This window comes from Metarhizium brunneum, chromosome 1 (assembly GCF_013426205.1).
Source record: "Metarhizium brunneum chromosome 1, complete sequence".
Classification (NCBI taxonomy): domain Eukaryota; kingdom Fungi; phylum Ascomycota; class Sordariomycetes; order Hypocreales; family Clavicipitaceae; genus Metarhizium; species Metarhizium brunneum.
Window position 1 is genome coordinate 2,086,163 of NC_089422.1, and position 24,494 is coordinate 2,110,656.

The following is a 24,494-nucleotide window of genomic DNA, read 5'->3' on the forward strand; positions in this document are numbered from 1 at the left end:
GCGGAGCTGCGCCGTGAGGATCGTCAAGACTAGAGCGAATCAGTTCCATCTTGGATTCAAGGACCGGTGCGTTTTAGCGTCGATATCGAATCTTGCCGGGGCCGTGAGTGCATTGACGACGGACTTGGCAGGTTGGCTATACCGTGTCCGGAATGACAAACAAGCGCAGCGCGGGTTTCATTCTGCTCGTCTAGGTGGTTGAGAATATTCGTCGTCATCCGACAAGGCTGGGCCTGGCCGACTCGCCTCCGCCCTTTAATTAACCGACGACGGCTCCTTCGACCAAGACATTTGCGGCACCGTCTCTGCCGAGAATTTTTGGATTCTGAAAAATCGACCACAGGTTCAGATTGTGCGTGCACAACTCGTCGTCGACTCAATCCAGCATCAGCATCAGCATCAGCATCACCACCACCATGGACCACGGCAGCCATGGCGGCGGCGACGATGGCTCGTCGTGCAAAATATCGGTACCAATAGCCTCACCAAGCCCTCGCCAGGTCGTCTCGTCAAGCTAACAAGCCGAACCAGATGCTCTGGAACTGGTACACCATAGACGCCTGCTTCCTCACGCCCAACTGGCACATCACGACGCAGGGCATGTTCGCGGCCACGTGCATCGGCGTCATCCTGCTCGTCATGCTCGTCGAGTTCTTCCGCCGCCTCGGCAAAGAATACGACGCCTTCCTCATGCGCCAGTTCCAGCGCGAATCGGCTCGCCGATACGTCGACGGCACCAGTTTCGGGCCGCACGTCATTACGTTCCGCGCGACGGTCCTCCAGCAACTGACGAGGTCGGTCCTGCACGCCTTGACCTTTGGCAGCGCCTACATCGTCATGCTGCTCGCCATGTACTTCAACGGCTATGTGATTATCTGCATCTTTATCGGCGCGGGGCTGGGCAAGTTTGTGTGTGACTGGTTGGAGGTGAAGATGGATGTGGACGGCGGAAAGGAGGACAAGCAGATTCGCGGCATAGAGGAGCCGAGCGTCTGCTGCGGATGAAGGGAATATTGGTGGTTAGTAGCTACTGCATAGTAATAGCAATTGATGGCGATTTTCGCTCAACGTTAATGCGAGTGTGTCACATCGAGAGAGGTGAATTGTGTTGCCATGTTTTTGCACCAGGCTTGCGATGGCAAGTGATGATGTGGGGACCATCAAATAAACATTGGATGCAGGCAAGCCATATATACAAGAATAACTTGTTTCGGAATATCTGCGGCCATAGATTAGCTGGGAGATCGTCAGACTGAAGCCTTACTTCAATCCTACGGATGCCTATCTGAAGGTCGTGTGTTCGAGTCACACTGGCCGCATTTTTTTTTAGCTTTTTTGTTCCAAAGTCCCGGGATATTCCGCGTGTTGGTGTAATAAGTAAGCTCTTTTACCTCTGGTAAATTTTGAAACACCTCGCTCTTCTTTTTGGGGAAGGAATATTAAAAAGACCTTTTGACATCAAGTATTAAATCGTCAGAGAATGAGACTTGTAAGCCCCGGCCGGATGGATAGATTGAAGAGGCCTGGGAGAGAGATGCAGCCGTGCGAGGTGTGGTCAATGAGCTAGCTTCTGACGGGCATTTTGTTGAATCGGTTGGCGATGAGATATATCTAGCAAATCCTTGTTCACATATAGTTGCAGTGAGACATTAAGAAACGAGACAGAACGTACTTGTTTGGCTCCAAGGAGGGATATAGAATGTCCCTTATGGCCCCCTTACCCGGACGGCCGGCTTCAAGCAGCTACTACACATCGCCTAGGACCCAAACCTAGCAAATCCAGATCATCTGCTCGCACATTGCATATCTCAGCTGAGACGTGGCGTGTGTCGGAGTAATGTTCAAACAGGTCGGGCCGCAGCTGTTACACGGAAAGGGCCCAACAACAAAGAAGCCCAACAAAGGAGCCTCACCGAGAAAGGAGCTCTTGGTTACACAGACTGAACACATGATCAGGCAGAGGCCCTAGTCACAGACGTTCCCTGTATATATAGCAGTCACTTATCCATCTCTCCCTCTTCAAAAACCAAGGACCTTTGGCACCCTTAAGATTGTCCTTGAAAACGAGGTCTTTGCTCCAAGCCTTCTATTGAACCCTTGTCAAACCCGTTCCTGTTGCGGAATTCATCGCGTTTCCATACACGATTAAACAGAGGCGGGGTGATGCCACGACGCGTACGACTCTGTTGTTGCCGCCAACAAGGCCTTCGGACGTGTACTCTCTCACAAATGGGTCAGCATCAGTCACTCCCAAGGCTGCGGAAAAGTCTGGAATCTGGCTGAGAGCGAGCACGTTCAGCATCATGCTGTGGGACACTTGGGCACTGTGGCAATTTCTCCGGCCACCCGCATCCTGGATATGTTCTCAAGAAACTCAACGACTATCCTGTCCCGGGTCTCGTCACCGTCCTGCCAGAGGCTATTGTGATAAGGGCTCAATAGGAGGCTTGGAGCGAAAGACTCGATTTCAAAGATAATCTCGAAGGATATTGAAGGTCCTTGGTTTTCCAAGAGGAAGAGAGAGATCAATTACTACTGTGTATATGTAAAGGGAACATTTAGTTTGAGGGCTTCTGCCCGGTTATGTGCTTACCCTGTGTAACCAAAGGGTCATTTCTCGGTGAGGCCTTTTGTTGGGCTTCGTTGTTGGGCCTTTTCCGTGTAATATGTGGACAGTATTGATAGCGAAGGCGACCAATCTAGCTGGAAATACACGGCCTTCTTCCCTCCTTCTGAAGGAGTACACCTCGGTCCATGATGTCTTTAATCTTCAATTGCAAGCAGCCTTGAAAATGATATGACATTATCCTACAGATCCTTTTTCAGTGAGTAGCCCCTTGTACCACTGTCGCATAGCCAGCATGCATCTCCCCGTCGTCCTATTCTGGCCTTCGAGGAGAATAAAGTCATGTGCCATCCGTTCCTGAAGGTCCAGCCTTAGTTCGAAACTAGGGTTTGCCCGCCGAACCTCTGATGCATATCGTATCACTTGGTCCCGCAGAACCTCCTCGTTTCCCGCCGTGAGGTACACCGTCTTCACAACCAGCGGCATCCGACGCATATACGCCAAGTCTCGGTCAATTGGAAACGCAGCCATTTGCGACTTGGCGGGACAATCAGTAACAGCACTAAGACCCAAGTAGTACATGTTTGATTTTGCCACAGTCTCAGCAGAAATCATGTCGATCCAGCCGTTTTGTACAAACGACTCATCAGTCGTCTTGTTACTCAGTCGCGGAGACACCAAGAACATTCCGGCCAGCGGTTCATCAAGCACAATGGTCGGGATAAGAGGAACCGCTTCGCACAGATGGCTTATCAGCTGAGCTGCAAGATTCCCACCTGCAGAGTCCCCCCCAACGATAATGTCCCTAGGACAAATACCGTGATCGAGGAGACGAGCGAGTGCTGCGACGGCCTGACGCAGCTGCACGGGATACAGCGCTTCCGGACAAAGGGTATACTCGAGCACCGCAACGGCTGTCTCAACACCATTCTCTATCCCGACGCTGACATATGTGCGCCAGCACCACTCAAGATGTCCTGGCAGCAACGGCACTACGTATCCTCCTCCGTGGAAGAAGAGCACAACCTTTTTGGCTTTCCGGCAGTCTCCAACCCAAAGAATAGACGACCTCTCGTCCGTGAGGGGGTCAATTTCGATCTTTAGTCGCGCTTGGACAGATGCGTCCCTGCGAGATTTTGACAACTTTTGCCGAACCCAGGTGGTGTAGGTCTGTCTTGTAGTCGGTGACAGGTATTGGATCTGGCGGCCTGTAAACGTCCGCAAGACGACTTTGAGACAGGCACAGCGAATAAAGGGCCACAGTGGAAGACCCCTATGCAGCGAAATGGAAACGGCGCACAAGATGTATATTAATAGAGTCCATGGTGCTGCCTGACGTTAGACGTGATGCTGTGCTTGGCCGCGAGAGGGGGCCACTTTACTCAAGAAGATGAGGCGGATGAGCAACAGAACCTTTTCGGCGGTGGTAAACGGCGGATTCATTGGTGATGGGTGATGGATGATTTAATAGGGTAATGTATATATTTTTGAGGACAGCTCAAGTGATAAGGTTTGGTGTTGAGATGCGGAGTTGCGTTCGGCCAAGGACCCGCCTGGCCCCATTTTTCCCGTGTGGAGTCGGCCGAACTGGCAGCTTGGCAGCTCCGCTTATGATTTGGGTTAGGGTAATCTACATACGAAAGCGGAAGTCCGCAGAGTCGATATTGTGCGGCGGCTTTCATGCAAAAAAATCAGGACATGTCATCTAGTAAACTTGTCCTCGAGAGAGGTGCTTTTTTGGCAGGATAAAGCTGTTTAGCTGCATTGATCATGAGCCGCAAAGAAAGGGAATAAGGGCATGGTCGAGCTCCGTCTGAAGACCTCAACGTGAGTTCTAGGACTGATTCTAGTCGTATTGCACTATCTCCAGTCGCATAGAAGCAAAACAAGGTAGTAGTCAACTTCCTCCTAAATAAGGCAGCGAATATAAGCCACGATAAATATTATAGTCGCATACTCTTATACAGACAGCAGAGGAGGAGAATACCACGTCGGCGAAACTACTTCTCGATAAAGGCGGTAACATAAACTCGAAGGATAATTATATTCGGACAATCCTATATATGCTTTTAAGACCGGCGACAAGATATTGGCGGAACTTCTCATTGAGAATAGTGCTGAGCTCACTATCGTGAGGGTTAGAGAAGACCAGGGTTGGGGTTAGGGTAACCGTGCGCTATTGCGAGTTGGCAGGTTATAAATCCAATTAATATGTTCTTTTATATCTGACTCGTCTAGAATATTCTTTCAAGATTAATCTTACAGCTTCTCATAATAGGTCAACTCGGCCGATTCAACCAGTCACGCGCGACGTTCAGTCTTTTTGGTGTCGTCACAACGGCAAGGTACGTAGAAGCAAATATTCACACCTTTTGGTCCCAAGTCAGTGCCAGTAGTTGACCGGGACGAATCCAAGTGGCCATCTTTCGGAGGCTGTCTTTTCTGCCAAATCTAGCTTCGTCACCAACTGCGCGGTGCGAACTTGATTTGCCGCGCGAAAAATTAATGCAGGCAAAATCCTATTCTTACCTGCTAGCTGTACTCGATAGTTGTGTGATTAACAAGTGGAATGACCGTCGCGGGAAATATGACTGGCGGGCGAGGATTTACTACGTGCCTGATCACAGCACCTATGCCTGGGAATACTTGAGTTTGTTCTACCGCACGCAGCGCCTCGCGCCTGGATATAGCTGCTATATCTTGAGGATAGGAATCTAAGCGTTGATAGGCTATGCGTGAGCGGACATGGTAGGTAGTTCCGTGCCTCTATGAATAGGGTCTGCACTGGCAGAGGGCTTTTCATCATCAAACGCGGCCACCTTGGGCTAGGGCCAGCAGGCTTGATGGAAGGAGATTGCGTTACGGTCCTCCCCGGTGGTTCCGTGCTCTTTGTGGCAAGGTCACACCGCTCCAAGTGGTTACTCGCCGGTGAATGTTATGTTGATGGTCTTGTAGGTGGAGAAGCGGTGGATGAGTGGCGTCAAGGAAGATTACAGGATATGGATTTTGAAATTATCCAGTGGCTGGAACGGGTGCAATGTTGGACCAAGATGATATTACTATTGGTAAAAGAACTTGGATTTTTAGCTGTGGTAGTGTGTAATACCCTTTGGTTGGGATAATCACTTTGCCGACTCTGGTCATGAAACCCTCAATGGGAAAGTATTATTGTAGATGGACGTGAAAGAAAGGCAGCCCAAACCTTGACAAAGGTTTCAACGTGTCAGCGAGCTGGTGTTGAACTGCATTGTGATTATTGTGGCATGTGACACGAGGCGCTTACACTTTTGTCCTTTGACATGGTTGGCAAATTTTCCAAGAGATGGCTCCCGACGGGAACCAAACTCTATGTCAACCTGAAACACAGCTACCTGGGGTGTACTCCGTAGAAGCTTTGATACAGCATTTAAACAGCTATGCAGTTAACAAACGGTAGCAAAAGACGGTCTGGAATCAACGCCACTCTATTGACCACCATTGTATCAGTTCTCAACGGCCAACGATTGTCTAGAACTGTGGCGCATGCAAGAACCAACCCACCCCACCTGGTATACAGGTCAACGGTATCAAATTATCACGGTACCAGGGCGTTGGGCTACGGCATGTCGAGAGCACTTGCGGTGAGAGGAAGCCACCTAGTTCAGTGGCGTGGATGGTGAGTGCAGGATTTTGTGAGGCCAGGATAGATGTGCAGATAGGCTACGGCCCAAGCTTCTTTTCCTGCCACAAATTTTGTCACGATGGTCGCAGAGGGAGCTTACGCCTCCTTGTAGTACTTGACCGTAACTTGACGCTTCCGACCTAAGCGGAGGCACATTAAAGGGGTTCCTGACATTTTCTTGTCATGGGCATGATGGTCTTATCACATCTGTTCAAATGAATGCCAACAGCTAAATATCACCTAGCCGTTGGAGAGAATCAACGGCACAAGTACTCATGACGCCCCGTGGCTGGTGATGACGCCAAGGCTGGCCAGCTCTCCAATATAAGCCGAGTCGCCATGTCAGCCTTATCAAGGCATGCCCAGAGAGGAACAATCCAAGAGAGGCTGACACGGAACACGGCCCATTGGTCTGTCGCTTCCGCAACAAACATGCGTGTATGAAGTCTCCACACCATCTCGAGAACAATGGGATGCCCTCCCATTCATGGGCCGTATCGCAATCTTCATGACGCCACCCGGCGACACAAAGACGTCCTTCTTCGGCAAAGGTTTCCCTCACAGTGGATCTACTACTGTACGTGTCAAAGACAGGCCACCGGGCGGCCCGGGGTGCAGCGCTGTTTGTCCACGTCGGACGACCACGTAAGACATAAATATGCACGCCGCGTTTCAGGACTGGAATTCGCGTGGCTAGGATACGTGTAATTTGCTTTTCCTGTTTGTGGGCGCGTATACATAAAGAGGAAAACCATTCTCGCGACTCCAGGTTTCCGACGCGGCAACTCTTCCACCTCAAAACCAGCCGCCTTCACTGTCTAGATAGCTGGAAACAGTGCATCAACCGTTGAAAATGTATTTCCAACTCTGGTGGCTTTTCCACCGGTGTCTCCTGAAGCACTTCAGATAGCCTGCTTGCATTCAGCAGACCATTCAACACCACCGTGTACCGCCGCCACCTGAACATCACGCCCTCATCTTGGCAGCCTCCAAAGCCACCACATCATCTACATGGCAACCTCTGCCTCAAAGCTAGTCCTCTCTCTCAGCATGTCTCGGGCGTATAACTGCCCTCCTCGGCCATTCTCATCTTTCAACTCTGAACACTCCATCCATCTTTCCGCACAATGTACTCCATATACATCGCCTGTTGCGTCTTGTTGGGCCTGCTCTTCTGGATCCTGGACCTCGCCTACCCACGACCGTACGCCGGGATCCCTTACAGCAAGCAGGCAGCCAAGCGTCTCCTGGGAGATGTCCCGGACTTTGTCAAGTTCATCCAGTCGGGCCAGGACGCGGCACACTTTGGCATCGCGCAATGTCGCAAACTCAACTCGCCCCTCATCCAAGTTTTCCTGCGGCCCTTCTCGCGACCATTCATCTTTCTAGACGATGATCGAGAGGTGGAAGACATCCTGGCCACACGTACCAAAGAGTTCGATCGAGCTCCTTCCACCGTCGGTGCCTTCAAGCCATTCTTTAAGCACTCTAGCATTCTGAAACAAACGACATCGGCATGGAGAGCGCAGCGCCGGCTATGGGCCGATACAATGAGCACCGACTTTCTCCGTCGGGTGGCAGCTCCCAAGATGCACAAGTATGCCTTGGAGCTGGTTGAGCTGCTGAGGACCAAGACGGTCATTGCCCGTGGCCGCCCGTTTTCCGTAGAAGAGGACTTTGATCTTGCCACGTTTGACATTATCTGGGCGTCTGTATTGGGCTCAGACTTGAACGGGGTGTTGAACGAACACGCCGGCATTCAAAGCGGCCTCGATTCCGTGGCCCAGCCCGAGTCGACGGATTCTCCCGCCGTGATGCCTCGTGTGCAGCGCGGGCAGATGTTTCTTGCCGCCGAGTTCTTCAACATGACCATGGAACAGTCTCTCACGTCGCCGTTGCCAACGCTCCAGCATTGGATCTGGCGCCAGTTGCCGACGTATAAAAGGCACTGGGCAGTCAAGGAACAGATTGTAAACGACCTGATCAAGAACGCGCGACACCGGTTCGCACACTCTTCCGAGACTCAAGGATCCGGCGATCAAGACACGTGCGCCATGGACTTGGTCCTGCGTCGCGAGTCTCTGGCGATTCAAAAATCAACCACGTCAAGTACTCTCACGCCTCCGACAACGGCAGAGGTCCACGACGAGCTGTTCATGTTTCTGATTGCGGTACGTGCCACTCAAAAGACACCAAACTCATCAAACACCGCTTCTAACTCAGAGCCAGGGCCACGAGACAACAGCAACCATATTAACCTGGTCCACCAAGTTCCTCACCAACAACCCTACAGCGCAGAACACGCTTCGCGCAGCGCTCCAAGACGCATTCCCCGAGTCATCCCCGTTGCATCTCCCACCCGTAGAGGCCCTCATCGCCGCCAAGATCCCGTACATGGACGCCACGCTGGAAGAATGCGTCCGCCTGGCCAACATCACCCCTCGGCTCGTGCGCGTCGCCACCGTCGACACCCACGTCCTGGGCTATCACATCCCCAAGGGCTCGCAAATCATGTGCAGCCCCTACGTGGGCGAGGCCCCCTTCGACATTCCCGAGTCGCTGCGGACCCGTAAGTGCCGGGCGGCCAAGGACAATGTCGACCGCGGCTGGGGGCCCGACATGTCGCGGTTCTGCCCGGAGCGGTGGCTCGACGACGCGGGAAACTTTAACCCCAGGGCGTTTAGGAGACTGGCGTTTAGTACGGGTCCCAGGGCATGTTTTGGTGAGAGATGCGTTTCCTCTAGTCTTCTTGGTGCCCCGGACTAACTGTGACAAATAGGCAAGAAGCTGGCTATGCAGGAGCTGAGGGTTGTTATGGCGCTGTTGGTGCTGAGCTTTAGGTTTGAGGCTATTCCGGACGCGTTGAATGGGTATCAGGGCCGGACGAGGGCGTTGCATGCCCCGAGGCAGGGGTATGTGCGGCTGACGCCTCTTTGAGGAGAGTTGTGCCCTGGAGGGGATAGGTTCAGACTATATACCCAGTGATGTGTATACAAGGATTCTAGAATATCTAGTTGAAAAGGGCGTTTATTCTACGTCTGTCCTGACTGGTTCGTTTTGGATATTTTTCTTATATTTTGTCGGAAGCAGACGTTGCCTATTAGCTGTTAGCCGGTTGTTTCGGCAATGGGCGGACTGCTTGATGAATTGTATGAAATCAGTAGGATTCTGGTATTATATAGAGTTTAGCAAGAACATGTCTGGCGCTTTTATCGGGGTAGGGTTGGAGTTGGTTGGAGAGTTGATAGAGGTAACCTACTTGTTGGGCTATACAAGTTGACCAGTGAGTATATTGCGGAAAAATACCGACGAATTGGATAAATTTGAGCGTTTATGCTTGTTTGACGTGTGAAGTCTTGGTATTGTCTTGTCTGCATATACTACCGTTGACATGTCAATGAACTCGGCATCAGCGCAAATAACTTGGACGTACGTAATTGACTAAAGACAAAACAAAGATTTCACCGCCTAAGGTTCAATTGAGGCATTAGGCAACTCGCCTGGAATAGTGTTCGGACTCGCCTTGTCTCGCAGTCGCAATTCAAGCGCGACTCTCTGCGTATTGCTCAATAAATGCCTCGACTCCCTGTAGGGGTCGGCAGGTGTTGCAGTTACAATCCGATAGCAAGGTCCTTCGCCCGGTATCTTGATTGGCTCCCCGTTGTTGTCGAATGCGGCCCAAATCGCTCTTATCAATCCAGATGGCCCCGTTACGAGACATGACATGCAGGCCAGTGAAATGAGAGACCCTTATCGTACACCACTTTCGTACCGACTGCTACCTTGCCATACCTTGCTTTCCGGCAGTCCGCGCAGTGACTTGCTGTTTAGGGTGCAGAAAAAACGCAGAACCTTGCCTTGGGCATTCTAATTGAAAGATTACGCATCGGCTTGATTCGATCAAATGGTGTTTCAGGGCCGGCCGCCAGAGAGCTGTGTGAGCAAACCAACACGGAGGCCCGGATGACTCTGGAGTTTTTTGCATGTGCAATCGACATCCCTTGTATTGCTTGATGAGTTGATTCAGCTGACATATGCTCATTGTCATCAACGTCGTTGTGCCTTGGTAGATGCTCCATGCTCGACACACTTTATTTGACGTTGTTCTCTGCCACACTTTTGTCGCCCTCAACTACATACTGTGACAACAAGCCGAAATCAAATCAACGCTCCAAGCCACAAGGCGCCAACGCCCGCCGTCCTTTTCGGTTCAAGTGTATTTGCGCACTGACGGTGGGTGCTTCCGGGCCATGGCGTTCCAAAACGAAGTCGACGACGAGGTCGAGTTCCTCCTGGCGCCCTTCCGCGACATTGTCAGCAAGGCCAAGGATGCGGCTGAGAATGCTGGCGATGAACAGCCGTCGATGCGCAAAGCGGCCGAGACTCTCTGCAAAGAGGGCCAGCGCGCGTTGAATCGTCTTGAGCCGCTCTGCAGCAAGATCGCTAGCCAGCACGGGGTCGCTTTCACGAGGGCCATAAAGGCAAATGGTAATTCTGGAGCCATACAGGATCGTTGCTGTTATAGACTGACTAGAGTCGATTGCAGAGGACATTGGCAATTACAACATGGAGCTTACAGATCTTCTCTGGAGCTTCGACGACTACACCGCTATAGAGACCTTTGACCAAGGACAGTACACGCAGCTTCAAGCACTCTGTCGAAATGTCGCACCCAAGATTTACAATATCCTGGTGCAGAAGAATATTGAGCTTTTGTCAAAGATGTCAGACCCAGACTCGCTGCTGCACATTGTCCCGGAATCGCCGCCCACATCACCTTTGTATCCCATGTCGCCGTCTTCATATACTTGGCAGCTAGATAGTAAAACGAACCCCGAGCCACTGATATTGACAAGTCCATCGTGGGGTGGTAGCCCGGCATCTCGTGCCAGACAGAGCCAGCCAGGCCGTCTTACACACTCAAACACGGCGTACTCGAGCTCTACCACAGCCCCGGAGTTGGCAGTGGGCAATCCGAGGCGTCAATCTTTCAGCAGTGGCCAGTCTTCGGCGTCGTCCTCAAGCCCGTCAACTCGCAGCAATCCAAGGCGGCCAACTCTGCCGATTCGAACGCCGGAGGAATCAAGTGTATATCCTGGCCAGCACTGGTCATTGCCCCAGCACCTACCATCTCGCGAAGCCTACGAAACCTATCCCCAATCAAGCCATCTGTCTATTTCTGAAAGCGTGTCAACCCAGGAAGCCTCGCCGATTTATGCCCTGGCAGGACGCCAACCTCCGTCCAAAGCCGTTCCGCCGACCCCAGCAGATGGCTTGCCGCCCAGCAACTGTGTCATTGATGAATCCAGTTCTATTTACCAGTACAAGGGGTTTTGCTCCGGCGCAAAAGAGGTTCTCAAGGGAAACAGCGGCGTGAAGCGGAAGCAAAAGCCTGTACAGAGGACGCTGTCGCGCGTAGTCGCAAAATGTACCGGCTGCGCCTGGGAGTTGGACTACGAGCACATCGAAAACGACCAATCCAACAGAGGTAAGTGAATACCGGCCACCCTGCCACGTCTATGCATTCCTGCTAACAGACGTTTTGTAGAAAGCGGCACCATGACCAGGCACGATGTGCATTTCCGGCTGCGGTTTCTGCAAAAGAGCCACGTTGCCGTGAAAAGAGCCGACGACAGGCTATACGGATGTATTTTCTGCGTTTGCAGCGGGCACACCCTGGAAGAGAGCGACGCGACCATCTTCTTCTCGGCGGATGACTTGTTGGCCCATCTCGCACGACATGCGCGGCCGTTGCCCGTGATTCCCGGCATTGCCGTCGTGTACGGGACATGTGTGCCGCCGCACCTACAAAACAACCACGACTTGCATTTCAGAGTCGCCCCCAAGCCGAATCCAGTACATGCGGACAGCGCGGAAATCAACGGCCGGCCAACTGGCGTAGCCATGAGGGAGGTTCGAAGAGACGAGGCGCAGCGAAGGATTGTAACCCGCGGCCGCTTAGAGGAGTTGCAAGTGGCGATGGGAGCCAAGCTCACCGGGATCAAATGGCCGCCTCAATATAAGGGCCGGAAGGTGTTTGCCTGGCACGACGGCCATTTCGCCTCTGTCCCGTCGGATATTGTCATGTTGAATGCCCCCGTGGGCAGCGGCCTCAACGGGGCCGTGAGGACGGCAGTCAGCGCCCGGGCAAAGTGGAAGTTTTCCCCAAAGCACGGCAAGAATGGGTGGCTCAGGTTTGACAAGGGAGACGCCATTACCAACATTAGCTGTGGGTTTTCTTGGGAGATGCGGCATCGTGAATGGGACGCTGATCTGGGGAATAGGGCAACATCCCGACCACTGGTGTTGGTGCGGTACGACGAGAAGCGGCACTTGGGGCATATTCCCGCAGGCGTTTCTTGATCCGAATACTGTGAAGGACGGGGGGCGTGGATATTTTTCTGTGGACTGACGACTGAGGTGTGAGGCAGTTGTCGTGGGTGTCACTGGAAGTTGCAGTTTTATGCAAAGCGGAAGCGGCGCGAGTTTGGTTTCCCATATATCCTTGAGTTGCTGGGAGTGGTACGGGCCGTGCTGACTGCGTGTGTATAAGAGCGTGGCTTTATTATGGTTTCTGTATATACTGTGACGTATAGGCCTATTAGCAAGGATAAATGGAAACAATTTAGTTTTGAAAAGGTTGAACCTTTTAGTATAAAGCTTGAAATATAATAATGGTTCTCTCTTTACAATTGACAGTTTACGGAAAGACCAATATTGAAAATCAAGTGTAGTTGTAAACATGCATTTTATTATATCATGGTCGAGCCAAAGTCGAGTCATGTCCAACTGGTTCCTTATTCAACATGACTGTGAATCGGTTCAGTCGCATGGGGAAACATGGCGTCCCAAAACATGTAAGAACCCAACTTCTTATCGATTCCATTCGCACCACCGTCCTCCGACAGAGCTCGAGATGCATTGTCTTTGATCAATTTACCAATCGTGCCCACCAGGACCAAGTTGGCACCTACAAACACAAACCTCTTTGCAAACGTCGTACTCACACCAAGAATCATTCCACTGTCTACCGGAGCAACAAAGAACGTGTTTTGAATCAGCTAGCTATTCTCGAATGATGGACAGAAACAGACGCAAAACGGTACAGTAAAGGACAGTCCATGACGCATCACCTTATAACCCTAACCCTTTACCAACTTCTCTCCTCACGTCCCCCGCCGGGCTTGCCAAAGAGTGATGAGCCGCATCCAGAGTCTTTATTCACCTTTCTTGCCGCTGCAGTCCACCCTGTTGCAGCACTGGTCCCCATTCGCCCAGATGCAGTTGTTCACGTCGGCCTTGAGATCGCACGGCACCTCGGTGAACTGGAAGGCGACGCACATCTGCGGATCCTGCGAGTAAAAGGTCATGGCGGGAATCTCGGCCGGGCACGCCGGGCCGATGCCCTGGGTGAAGCCGCCCAGGCAATACTTGCCGCAGGGCCACTTGCTGATGGAGAAGTGGCCGGCGCTGGCAAAGGCCGGCGTGCGGCCGATGTGGTTGCCGTTGGCCGCGTTGTTGAGCCACTGGCCCCTGTTCGCGCCCGTCGCCAGGTCGCCGTACGTGTCGCGGATGTAGATCTCGTTCGAGGGGTTGACGGCCTGGCCCGGCGTGCACTTCTCGTCGGCGCAGAGCTGGAACTTGCCATATCGCTGGATCATGCTGTCCGGGGCGGCGTAGTAGACGTTGTCGTTGTGGAGGCCGAGTCTGTTGCCGTTTTCCGCCGTGAAGATGTAGCATTTGCCTAAGGACGTGTAAAGAGTACGGTCAGCTGCCGTTGCTTTCTTGGAATGGTACCGCACTTAGATTATGTTGCTATATGTAGGAAACATACCCGTCTCCAGGCCGGACGTGCACTTGGGCTTCGGCTTGCAGTTCCCGTCTGGACCTTCCACCATGCCCTCGGGGCAGACGCATTTGCCGCCGACGAGCACCTTGCCGTTCTTGCACACCTCCTTGCACTGGGTTCCGTCAAACTCGAAGCCCGTTGGGCAGCAGTGATAGCCGACGGCAGGGCTGCCCACCAGGTCGTGGCCATCGGCGCAGCAGTCGAATGCCGTCTGGGGGCTTCCCAGAAGATGAGTTCCCGGGAGGCAGCACGCAAAATACTTCTTGTCCGCGCTGAGAACGGGAGATGTGCCGGCCGAGCTGCAAGACCTGGTAATGGTGCAGTCCAGGCCCTCTTCGCAGTCGGGGTCTCTGTACGTGATGCTCTTGCCGTCAATCTTGGCGTCAGGCCCGACGTCATACGTGGGAACGTTCTTTTTGTAAACCTTGGCCTCGAAGAGGGAGACCTGGAAAAGAATGGCAAGGAGCGTGAGCTGGATATTCTTCATCTTGGAAGAGTTGTGATGAATGGTAAGAGTGGTTCTGATGAGTGCGTTTTGTTTCCTGTTGATGAAACCTTTGCTTCTTGTTGCAATGACTAGAACTGGATCCTGCCTTTCTTTTATACTTGAAAGAACCCTGGTATCTTTATGAGGCACGGAATAGTCCCCGCTTCCCAGTGTCGTATTATTACCGGAACACACCATTTCAGACGCTCAGTTTACATTGTTGAGTCTGTCACGAGCTACAATGTGATGGCCGAGAGACCATGAGGCGCATGATCAGCTATACACGGACGGGCTGGCATCATGTCTCATAGCCAGGACGGCTGCCCATCAGCTACGAGAGAGTCGTGCTTACCGTCGGTTCTGACTCGTTGATTTGATGCCACAGCATTTGGAGGAGACGGTCACACTTCCTAGGCTCTTCAGAGTCTGGACTTTGACTCCTCCGACTGTCCGTCATGCCATGGTGCCTAATACAGTAACCTGGCCTCGGTCGAGGCGTTTACATGACCGTATACGGCACACATCCTAGAAATAATGCGTGAGATAGATTATCCCGCAAGGTCATCAGGACATAGGAAAAGTGAGGGTCTCATCTTATCCGGTCCATCGCCAAATCCCGTTGCTCTCAAGGTGCCGACGAGGTTACACTGCGGCGGCATTGTGGCTGGCTAATAACCCCCTTCTGGCGGCATGCATTCCGACCCTGGCAGGAACCTTCCCCATGTCTTACCCAAAGCACGACGGTTTTCTGCCCTTGACAGACCATGTCTGCCTAAACGGCAGTTGTGGCGTGAGGAGATCGGCGGTTAGCCAGCATCGCCGACATGGAAGCTCCAAGGCTGTGTATGCGGCCTGGTCCCTGGATCACGGATGGCTGCTTACACACATTGCCAGCTGACATTGGTCTTGGAAATATTCGAGCGTCATCCGGCGTTGATTTTTGTGATGAGTCATGCAGCACGATGCAAACCACGATAACATTATTCAGAGAACGAGTCCATGTTTTAGTTTGTGATGGTGGCTGCCTCGTCGTCGCTCATTACAGCCACCTGACCTTCTGTCCGCTCGAGGCAGAACCATGGTGTCACTTTGTGCATGAATCTGTGGCTAAAAATAGGGCGAGTCACCGTGTTTTGAGCCAATGGCTTGTTGGCGTTTTGGTTGCCTTTTCTTGGAAGCACAATGCCACATGACTGTTGCGTATCGAACAACAAGAGACGCCATGGCCAACCAGTGTAACGAATTATAGCAACGTGCGAACCACAGAGCCGAGTTATGGGCATTATTTTCTGCTCGCCCGGCACCAACTGAAACGTGTGTGGCATGTCCGTACCCTCTTTGCCAGAAACAAAAAAGGGTCAAGTATGCCTATACGATCAAGGTATGGATGGAATGCACCACGATAGTTGGATCTTTTGCTCCCCGGCTCAACAGTTTGACGCAATAAGTGCTCGTGAAAACGGCAAAGTATCAGAATTTTTCATGCCCGATGCTGGACTATACTGGCGATATCTTGGGTCCTCTTATAGTTGAACGAAATTCAAAACCCATGCTTCTGGTGGTCAAAATCCAAAGACGATATTCAATCAGCCAAAGGCTGGTCTTATATGTGCCTTCACGCAATCCACATGACTACGAGGATCCCTCATATCAGCGTCTGGATACTATAGTATCCTTTGCCATTTCCAATGAGAACCAGTTCCAATGGATTGCCGTGACTGTGTCGCCACGTTACGTCCAACGCCCCTTAAACCACGTCTGTCTGTGTTATAAAGCTCAGAGTCTGCTTCAAATCAAGTGCTAGGACAGATAAATATATATCAAATTATCGACCATTGTAATACCTGCTCAAGAGAATATCCCAGGAGCGAAAGACCAGCAGGGTTGACGATTTTCAATTTGCAATCTGCCACTTGTCCTTGCATTGAATTGATACCACCTCACAGAAGAACAGTCACAGGAGCTGATTTCTGCTTGGAAAAATTGCTGTTCTGGGAGTCTCCCGCGTTTCCTCTTTAACTGGCAGGCCGTCAGCGTCCTGCCAACCCAGCAGTTGCCGTTTCAGCATTGACGACGGGATCTTGCAACATGTACTGCGCCCTCATCTTTGAAGATGGATTCCAAGCTCTTGTCCGAAGCCGTTTCCGCATCAAGAGACCAACGACGAGCTTTTGGTTATGGGTCATCTCGCCTGATTCACACCGATTCCGATCCCGAAACTTGCTGGCACGGGGAGATGGGGGTGCGGTCCGTACATCGCCACAACCTTTATCGTGGCATGGCCCAGATCTTGTTGGAGTTATCTAAGCCGATATTCCCGGCGACCGGACCCTGGGATGGGAGTTGGGAGTCTGGAAAGTGACCGAGAGGCTATGAACCGTCAACGTGGATAAACTTGTACGAGTTGGAACGTGCCCCCTAAAGTATTCACTGATTTCCGCTTCAGAACGGCATGTGAATACTTGCAGGAACTAGCAACACAGACTAACAGTAGCAGCGGAATAATGCCATCAAGGAGGAAATGCCTGGCTTCATTCAGGTCAACATGCAGCGGGTAGGGAGAAGACGCCGGACAGATACGAGATTTGATGAAACTGCTCATCTGTAGCTGATCAACCATGGCGTACGTAAACAGAGCTAGTGTAATACGTAGTAGTTCCTACAGACAGACAGGCCTCGCCGGACTCGGGCAATAGCCGGGCCCGCGACCGTTATGGACCAGGATATGTGAGACCTGCGTCTTCCCGGTGCTGCTTCTCCGGCCTTGACCGCGGCATCTGGCATGGGAAACAAGCAGTCGTTGCAGCCTCGCATCTTTGTACAACTGCTTCCAGAGCCTCGTGACCACTTTGTATGTCTCTGCAAAAACAGGCAACGTACATGTGCCACTGCTGTCTCAGGAGTATGCGCCAAACAAGTACAGCTGCGGGGGACGGGCCGTGTCTACCAAGTTGCTTGACTGCCGACGAGCCGACAAGGACAGAAAGAGTCGATCCATCATTTAGGCAGCCGTTGTACATACATATGTGGTCATGGGTTGACCGAGGATAGTCATCCCTAGGTTGCCACCCACGCCTTGAACCGGCAGACGAAGGGGAAACCGTCTTCGCGCTTTGCGAATACCATGCCGTGACTCAAGTCAGGCCAGATTCAGCTCTATGTGCTCGTCTTGACCAAGTCATGCCCCCGACGATGCAGCCTCGCCGGAAAGTTCCCCGTCGCGGTGCAACACGGGCTGCAAGACATGCATGATGAGCCCTCTTTGGCCGCTGTGCAGCAACCCCCTCGTCAACAACATTGACATTACACAGCATACGCAGGAGCAAGTAATAGTATACATGTACGTAAAGAAATCGGCCATGTTGCCTCTTTATGCCTTTGTTCCCCGCATCAAAGCCTCCCAGTCTCGCCAGTCATGCGGACCCGAGTGAGACATTGATGCTTCACGTATTGCCGCACAGCACAATGGATCAAGCTGCCTGGTGTCGCCGGCCGGTCTCCCTGCCGTTGTATGTGCATACATATGTTCATCGTGAGGCGGTCCGGGGACCCGAAACGGCAACAATATCACCAATGTCACATCAATACTACACATGCCTCGCGTCCCGCGTCATGCGAGGCTGTTGCGCCACCGCTCACCCGGTGTCTCGGCATCATGGCAGACGGACCAATCTCCTTCTCCCCTCGTTTCGTCCGGCGGGTGATTGCAACTCTGACGGACGAGTACAAGTCCCTATCCCTATGCGCCTCGTCTCAACCAGGCCCAATGCACCCCGGCGGCCTGTCGCTGCTCGGGCTTCGCTGTGCCACCAAGCTCCGACGCACACTTGGAGCCCGTCCTCTTGCACCCAGGGGGGCAGCCGGTGCCTCTGGTGTATTGCCACTTGAAGTACGGATCCGTCTCGTTGGCCAAGACGCCCCCGGCGATGGCTGTCGTCCCCGCCGGCAGCTCGGTCGTGTACTTGAACAAGTCGCGGGCGGGCAGGGTCATGATTTCCCAGTTGTAGGCTCTGAGCGACCGGATTGTCGTGCCGAAGACGAGCTCTTTGAAGCCGGACCAGCGAATTGCCGCCGCGCACATGGGGCATGGCTCCGCGTTGGTGTACAAGGTGAGGTCGGCCCAGGCGTTGAGGGCCTCGTGGCCGGACAGCTTGTACGCGCCGCGGGGATCTGTGAGGATGGCGGTGCAGTTTTTGATTGCGGCCGTTTCTCCTGGCTCTCGGTGGTGAGCTGCATTCTTGTTCTTCATGGGGAGGGGGTTATTACCGTGAAGGGTTGGGTTGCCGGACTCGATGTCGTTGGCTCCGATGCAGACGAGCTCCCCCAACCCGCCTGCTGTGTGGTTCACAATGACGGTTCCGAAGGCCTCTGTAGGACATGGATTTCCCGTGACCTCGAAGAGCGCAGCATTGGCCCTTCTCATCCAGTAGTGTCGCGTCTCGATGGGGAGGTCGTGGATGGAAGAGGCTCTGCTTGGCTTCGCAGTGACGAGGCCGGTGGCCATGGCCGTGGTTAGATAGTAGATGAGGGTCTGCATCTCTCTGATACTTTCGATTGCGACAAAAGGCCTTGAACTGGAAGAAAGGGAAAAGGAAAAGAGTTGTGGAATCCAACGCAGGTTTGCCTGAGATCAAGGTTGTAACTTGGATGAGCGGCGGCCCGCAAGCGCAGATGAATCCCGAACCGGAAATGCATCGACGGTCTGGTACTTGATGTGATGGCCGCAGCCCATGAGCTAATAATTGTATGAGTGCGACTTTGCGTAATGACGTGACACGATGCGACATGCACTGCGTCATCATAGACGCTGTACACACTGCACGCCCGTGGAATTTCCGATTTGTGCTTCAACGCTCTCAATGGAGATAAGATGCTCATTACCTAACGGTAAGAGGTCGACGGTGCTGAGGGCGCGACAAGAAGACGCAACACGGGCGCTATTTGTAAACAATTGTAGCCGTCATATTTTTCCTGGTTCAGTCCAGAGAAGTCAATTCTTGGATAGCGGCGGAGTCGGTGATTCTATCACGTTGCGAATTCCCCTTGTCCCGAGGGTATAACTCTGCGTTTATTGAGGGGCATGGGCTCAATTTTTCTACACTTGATTTACATGTCACACCAGGAGATCGTGCCTCAGATCAACAACTCGAAAACCAAGCTTATCGCGAATCCACATGCTTCGCAGATGACTTGCTGCTTCAATAACTGCTTCAGAAACATTGTTCACAGAGTTTCCCATTCAGCCTCTCTAGCCTCTTCCTCATCACTTATCATATCCCAGACATCAATTCCGTCTTGTTCAGCCCTATTACGTGGCCGAGGTCGTGGCCAAAATGGAGGCGGCGTTTTCGGAGGCGACGGGGGGGGACTTGGCTGCGGGTCGTTGTCATCAGCGCCACTGGTCCAACTTTCATCTGACATGGTCCTTTGCGATTCCTGAATGGGACCTAGTATACCGTTGATCACATTTATCAGCGCTTGGGGGGTGTTTTCGTGTTCGCTCGCGTCAAGCATCGAGAAGAATGTATCATGTGAGACGGCGGAACTTGAACCAGAGGAACTTGAAACTTCGATGGAGTCAGGAAATTGAGACCCAAACATTTTGCTCAAAATGACGTGCAACGTACTCGAAAAGATGGAATTTAGCGTATCATAGGGGCTAGGGACAGTAGTGTCGGAGGCTTCCATGTTGGCTGCAGTCATGTCCGAGCCGCTGCCAAACTTGACATGGGTGCCTGGATTGTTGGGGATTTGAGATTGGCTGTTGTATTCCTTGGAACTTGAAGGATCATGCAGGAGGCATTATATACACAAGCCTGTGATGGATCGATGAAGCATCAGGTGGAAGTGGGAGAAATTCATGTCAGCGGTGATGATCAAACTGCAGCTGCCTCACACATGATGATAATCACCTAAACACGGCGGTACCACGTTTGCTCCATCATTTTCTTCTTTTGTACCACCATGTGTTATATACTAGGGCATGTTTTTTTTAATCTGGTTGTGGAATTAAAAGTCTCGAGTAGTAGTATTTATTTCTGTTCGTCTCGAGTAGTGGTATCGAACAGAAACAAAAACCACCACTAGAGAATTTTAATTCCACAACCAGGTTAAAAAAAACATAGCCCGATACATATTATTCTTCGCACCATAAGAAACGATCTATTTTGAACAAAGATGAACTCACTGTCTGTGCAAACGATGGCTCTGATGCATCCATGTGTACTTCTGTCCAACCATGGCCCAACTGTATTCACAACTACAGGTTGGCGAGGGCCGTACGCCGCCCAACGTCGACGTCGGCCATCCTGCATCTGCCACTGTGACGAGGGTCTAACGAGGCTCGGAGCATCAAGGTTCAATTTCAAAGATGATCTCAAAGAGTGTCAAAAGCCCTTGGTTTCCTAAGAGGAAGGAAGGGAGCAGTGATTACTATATATACAAGAAGGGAACGCGTGAGCCTAGGGCCCTTACCCGGGCACGTGTTCAATCTGTGTAACCAACAGGTCCTTTATCGGCGAAGCCCCTTTGTTGGGCTTCACGATCTGTTGGGCCCTTTCCGTGTAACAGCCACTGTGATAGCTCACAACACCAACCACACTGCATATCAGCCATACTGACATATGAGAAAATGGGAGCTCCTCAGCTTCACACACACACATCATAGTGATGAGGGCCGATCAATGAAAAAGCGTTTTATTAAATGCGACTGCGCTCACCAGGCCTGCGCCATGCCCCGAACGCTGTCATCTCACCCACGGGGTCTGCAAGCACACCGGCACTACATGATCAGTTCAGCCAGTAGTTTGTACATGTCCGGTCCTTCAAAGAAACCTACATGTAAGGTATCGATCCATTTCGGTGCCCGACCAACCCAGCAGCGCAGTCACACCGGCGCTTGCTCACCGTCCAGCCGCCCCGATTCGCTCTTCACGCAAGAGGGGTAAGCAAGAGGCGCATGATTCAATGTTTGATGTTACGTCAACCGAAGCTCTTCACCTCACTCATTGGATCCGTGCCCCGTGGCTCCTTTTCACTGCATCGCGACACAAGCTCGTCATGTAAATCCGTGGTTAACAGCGCAAGCCTCCACATATCAGCAACTTCGGCCCCTAGTCCACAACGCACGTCTAGGTATTGTCTTTTACTTTTTCTCCATCAGAAGAAAAGGGAAATGGGCGGGGAGGGAGAGGAACTACTTTATTTAACATATGATTCGTATAACTGGCTCTACGTCAGCGTTGCGTAAAGCCTGCCAGACTCCCTGAACGATGGCGTGGGGGTTTGTCTCAGGATCCCACCATCTCGAGATGTCTCGTCAATATCGCTGCATAAATGTCTCTCGCCCTCGTTTACTGGCGGGCTTCGAGACGCAAAGCCAATTGGTAGCATCCAACGTCTTTCATGACATGGCCGGAGGATCATTTTGCCACAATCACCACCTTTTGTAGTCGATAGTCTGACATTTCGACAACCAAGACTCCCAGAAGGACCATTATCTCAAGGGGAAAAAAATAAAAATAAAAATACTAGAGTTGAAATGAAAGCAGCAGCTCTTCATCAAGAGCGCCACGTCTGGGGCAAGCGGTGGAGGTCGTCGACAACATTCGGTGTTGTGTGCATTTCGATTTCTCTATTCGCAGGTACGTCACGCCCGCTCTACGCCACGGCTCGCTTCTATTTTCGATGTATTTAGGACGAGACTGTTTTATACTGAGCCTTCCAGAATGAATCATCCACTAACTCTGCACTTTGTGTTGTTCAAACGCTAGAAAGCTTCCTCTACAGCTTCATTATTCCCATCTTGCCTTATATGCTGGAAGAGCGAAATCATGTAGATCCATCGGATATCCAACGGCTTACTTATCAAATCCTGACTCTCTACGGGGTTGTTTCACTCGTGTCTTCCATCTTCATCGGGCAGCTCGCAGACTTGGCCACGACGCGGAAGATGCCACTGGTGGCGGCTTTAGTTGTTGCGATTATCGGAACTTTGGCCGTCGCCGCAGCGACAGATGGTATGCCGCCACGGTCTTCTCATCTTTTTAATAAAATATTCTAATACATGGTTTTCTTATTAGTCTCGGTGATTTACGTTGGCCGAGCGCTTCAATCCATTGGCGCAACAGCAGCATGGATCGTCGGCGTGGCCACCCTACGAGCCTCAGTCGGCGCTGAGCACATGGGCAAGGCGTTTGGGTTCATGTACAGCTGCATAAGTATAGCAGAGCTCTTGGGGCCCGCCATTGCAGGGGTGTTGCTCTCTCTCACCGGCTACTGGATGGCTTGGGGGAGTGTGTTTGTCGTTGTGACGATGAATATCGCAATGAGGCTCGTCATGATAGAGGGTTCTGACGCCAGCATCGCCCATGAGGATTCCGACAACACGGCCCAAGTGCCAGACGAAGAATCGCCCTTGATATTTGGCTCGAACGACCAATCAGATGGTGCATCTGAAGAAGCTTCCATGGAAGAGCCTGCGGCTACGGCAGCGACCGCATTCTTTAGGGTCGTTCTTACGCAGAGAAGGGTTGTTATTTCTATGTTGTGTTCCATTGTCCATTCTATTATGGTCGCCAGCTACGGCACCACCATTCCCACCCATGTCAAGTTTGCATTCGGATGGGACAGCTTACCGACTGGTCTGCTGTTTGCGCTCCTGCAGCTTCCCATCATTCTTTCCAGCCCTGTCTATGGCTGGCTGAGGGACAGAGTCGGTATAAGAAAGCCCACGGCTTTTGGATTCGCCTCGCTGGCTCCCCTTTTGTGGCTCCTCGGTGCTGCAGATCAGAAACAGTTTCCGTGGGCTTCTTCCGAGGCTTCTGCCAAATTCACATATGTGGCAGCAGTTGTCGGCATAGGATGTGTCATGAATCTGACAAGCACTGTCAGCGCCTTTGAGATTACCTGTAAGTAGAACGTCATACCATGGCCTTCATGATAACAGACTAGCATAGGCTGACCCGGGCTACTCGGAAACATGCAGGCGTTGTGGACGAATTTGAGTCCAAGCAGCCTGGCATATTCGGGCCTGGCGGGGGCTATTCGAGATGCTACTCGCTTTCCAATCTGGCCTTTGCGGCAGGTTTGCTGCTTGGGCCTCTCCTGTCCGGGGCCTTGGCCGATTCTGTGGGTTACTATCTTATGAATACGATTTTGGGCAAGTAATTACCTCTATTTATCGATACCCCATTTTCTGACAGAGTCAGCTTGCCTTTGTGTCGGCATGTCCTTTTTGGCATATACCCTCTTAGGAGACAAATCCACCGTCGTGAGTGAGGCCAATAGCGGTGAATAGTTGCGCGGATTGCATGGCATCCTTGACATCTAGCCGATACTTGGTAATATCGACAACAGCCCCAAATCCATCAACGACAACTAATATCTATCGACAACTACCAATATATATTACATCTCTTTTCCGGAATACCTTCTTTTTGCATCTCAAGACTTGTCATGAGAACCTCCCATGCTGAGCTTCACATGCCACCCTGTAGGTGCAGTCTGCGATACTCTACACTTCACCTAGTTATGAGACTGAGAGGGGCGGCTGCCTCGGGAAGATTTCGCAATAGTCAAAAGGAGGCGCATTTCTAGTGTTAACTCGCAACAAACTCTGTGAAAAAGAATAATCCTAGACTGTCGCCAGACATCAGAGCGCAGAATGCATAAGTAAAGATGCAAAACATGTGATTCTGTGATCCCCACTCCATTCCCCGGACCCCTCGTGTTCGTATTCGCATTGCCATGAGGACTCTCTGCCAATCATCCGCATCCATTCTGTCAACCTACTATTGAATCTACCAGGTCTCCCCAGAGGCTCGGACCCGATTGATTTCTATGCAAATGGCAGATGTTTCGCATTCGTTTTCATTTGAACCGCTCTGATGGGAAGTCTACAAGACCCCTCATTTTGTTCCGATGCTGTCGA

General features: G+C 51.8%; 7 protein-coding genes and 1 non-coding gene across 8 annotated transcripts; 5 read left to right on the forward strand and 3 right to left on the reverse strand.

The window, feature by feature from the left end:
• Positions 1–416: 416 nt before the first annotated feature.
• On the forward strand, positions 417–1,005 carry ctr4 (Copper transport protein; the record flags this gene model as incomplete). The annotated part of the gene is made up of 2 exons (XM_014694378.1): positions 417–470; positions 532–1,005. The coding sequence occupies 2 exons, from the start codon at positions 417–419 to the stop codon at positions 1,003–1,005; spliced, it is 528 nt and encodes a 175-aa protein (XP_014549864.1).
• Positions 1,006–1,221: 216 nt separating this feature from the next.
• G6M90_tRNA00000001 lies at positions 1,222–1,319 on the forward strand. The gene has a single exon. It is a non-coding gene; the product is annotated as a tRNA-Phe (tRNA).
• A 1,484-nt stretch (positions 1,320–2,803) lies between these two features.
• On the reverse strand, positions 2,804–4,009 carry est_0 (Esterase; the record flags this gene model as incomplete). Its single annotated transcript, XM_066129611.1, has 2 exons — positions 2,804–3,894; positions 3,949–4,009. 2 exons carry the CDS (start codon positions 4,007–4,009, stop codon positions 2,804–2,806), a joined length of 1,152 nt encoding a protein of 383 aa, XP_065986039.1.
• A 3,345-nt stretch (positions 4,010–7,354) lies between these two features.
• G6M90_00g006450 (uncharacterized protein) lies at positions 7,355–9,164 on the forward strand (the record flags this gene model as incomplete). The annotated part of the gene is made up of 3 exons (XM_066129612.1): positions 7,355–8,398; positions 8,457–8,949; positions 9,007–9,164. 3 exons carry the CDS (start codon positions 7,355–7,357, stop codon positions 9,162–9,164), a joined length of 1,695 nt encoding a protein of 564 aa, XP_065985753.1.
• A 1,313-nt stretch (positions 9,165–10,477) lies between these two features.
• On the forward strand, positions 10,478–12,590 carry G6M90_00g006460 (uncharacterized protein; the record flags this gene model as incomplete). Its single annotated transcript, XM_014694375.1, has 3 exons — positions 10,478–10,715; positions 10,774–11,715; positions 11,776–12,590. 3 exons carry the CDS (start codon positions 10,478–10,480, stop codon positions 12,588–12,590), a joined length of 1,995 nt encoding a protein of 664 aa, XP_014549861.1.
• An 854-nt stretch (positions 12,591–13,444) lies between these two features.
• G6M90_00g006470 (uncharacterized protein) lies at positions 13,445–14,563 on the reverse strand (the record flags this gene model as incomplete). Its single annotated transcript, XM_014694374.1, has 2 exons — positions 13,445–13,971; positions 14,062–14,563. The coding sequence occupies 2 exons, from the start codon at positions 14,561–14,563 to the stop codon at positions 13,445–13,447; spliced, it is 1,029 nt and encodes a 342-aa protein (XP_014549860.1).
• A 3,739-nt stretch (positions 14,564–18,302) lies between these two features.
• G6M90_00g006480 (uncharacterized protein) lies at positions 18,303–19,067 on the reverse strand (the record flags this gene model as incomplete). Its single annotated transcript, XM_014694373.1, has 1 exon — positions 18,303–19,067. The coding sequence occupies one exon, from the start codon at positions 19,065–19,067 to the stop codon at positions 18,303–18,305; it is 765 nt and encodes a 254-aa protein (XP_014549859.1).
• A 3,036-nt stretch (positions 19,068–22,103) lies between these two features.
• Positions 22,104–23,731, forward strand: G6M90_00g006490 (uncharacterized protein; the record flags this gene model as incomplete). The annotated part of the gene is made up of 4 exons (XM_014694371.1): positions 22,104–22,206; positions 22,336–22,581; positions 22,645–23,472; positions 23,550–23,731. The coding sequence occupies 4 exons, from the start codon at positions 22,104–22,106 to the stop codon at positions 23,729–23,731; spliced, it is 1,359 nt and encodes a 452-aa protein (XP_014549857.1).
• Positions 23,732–24,494: the final 763 nt, after the last annotated feature.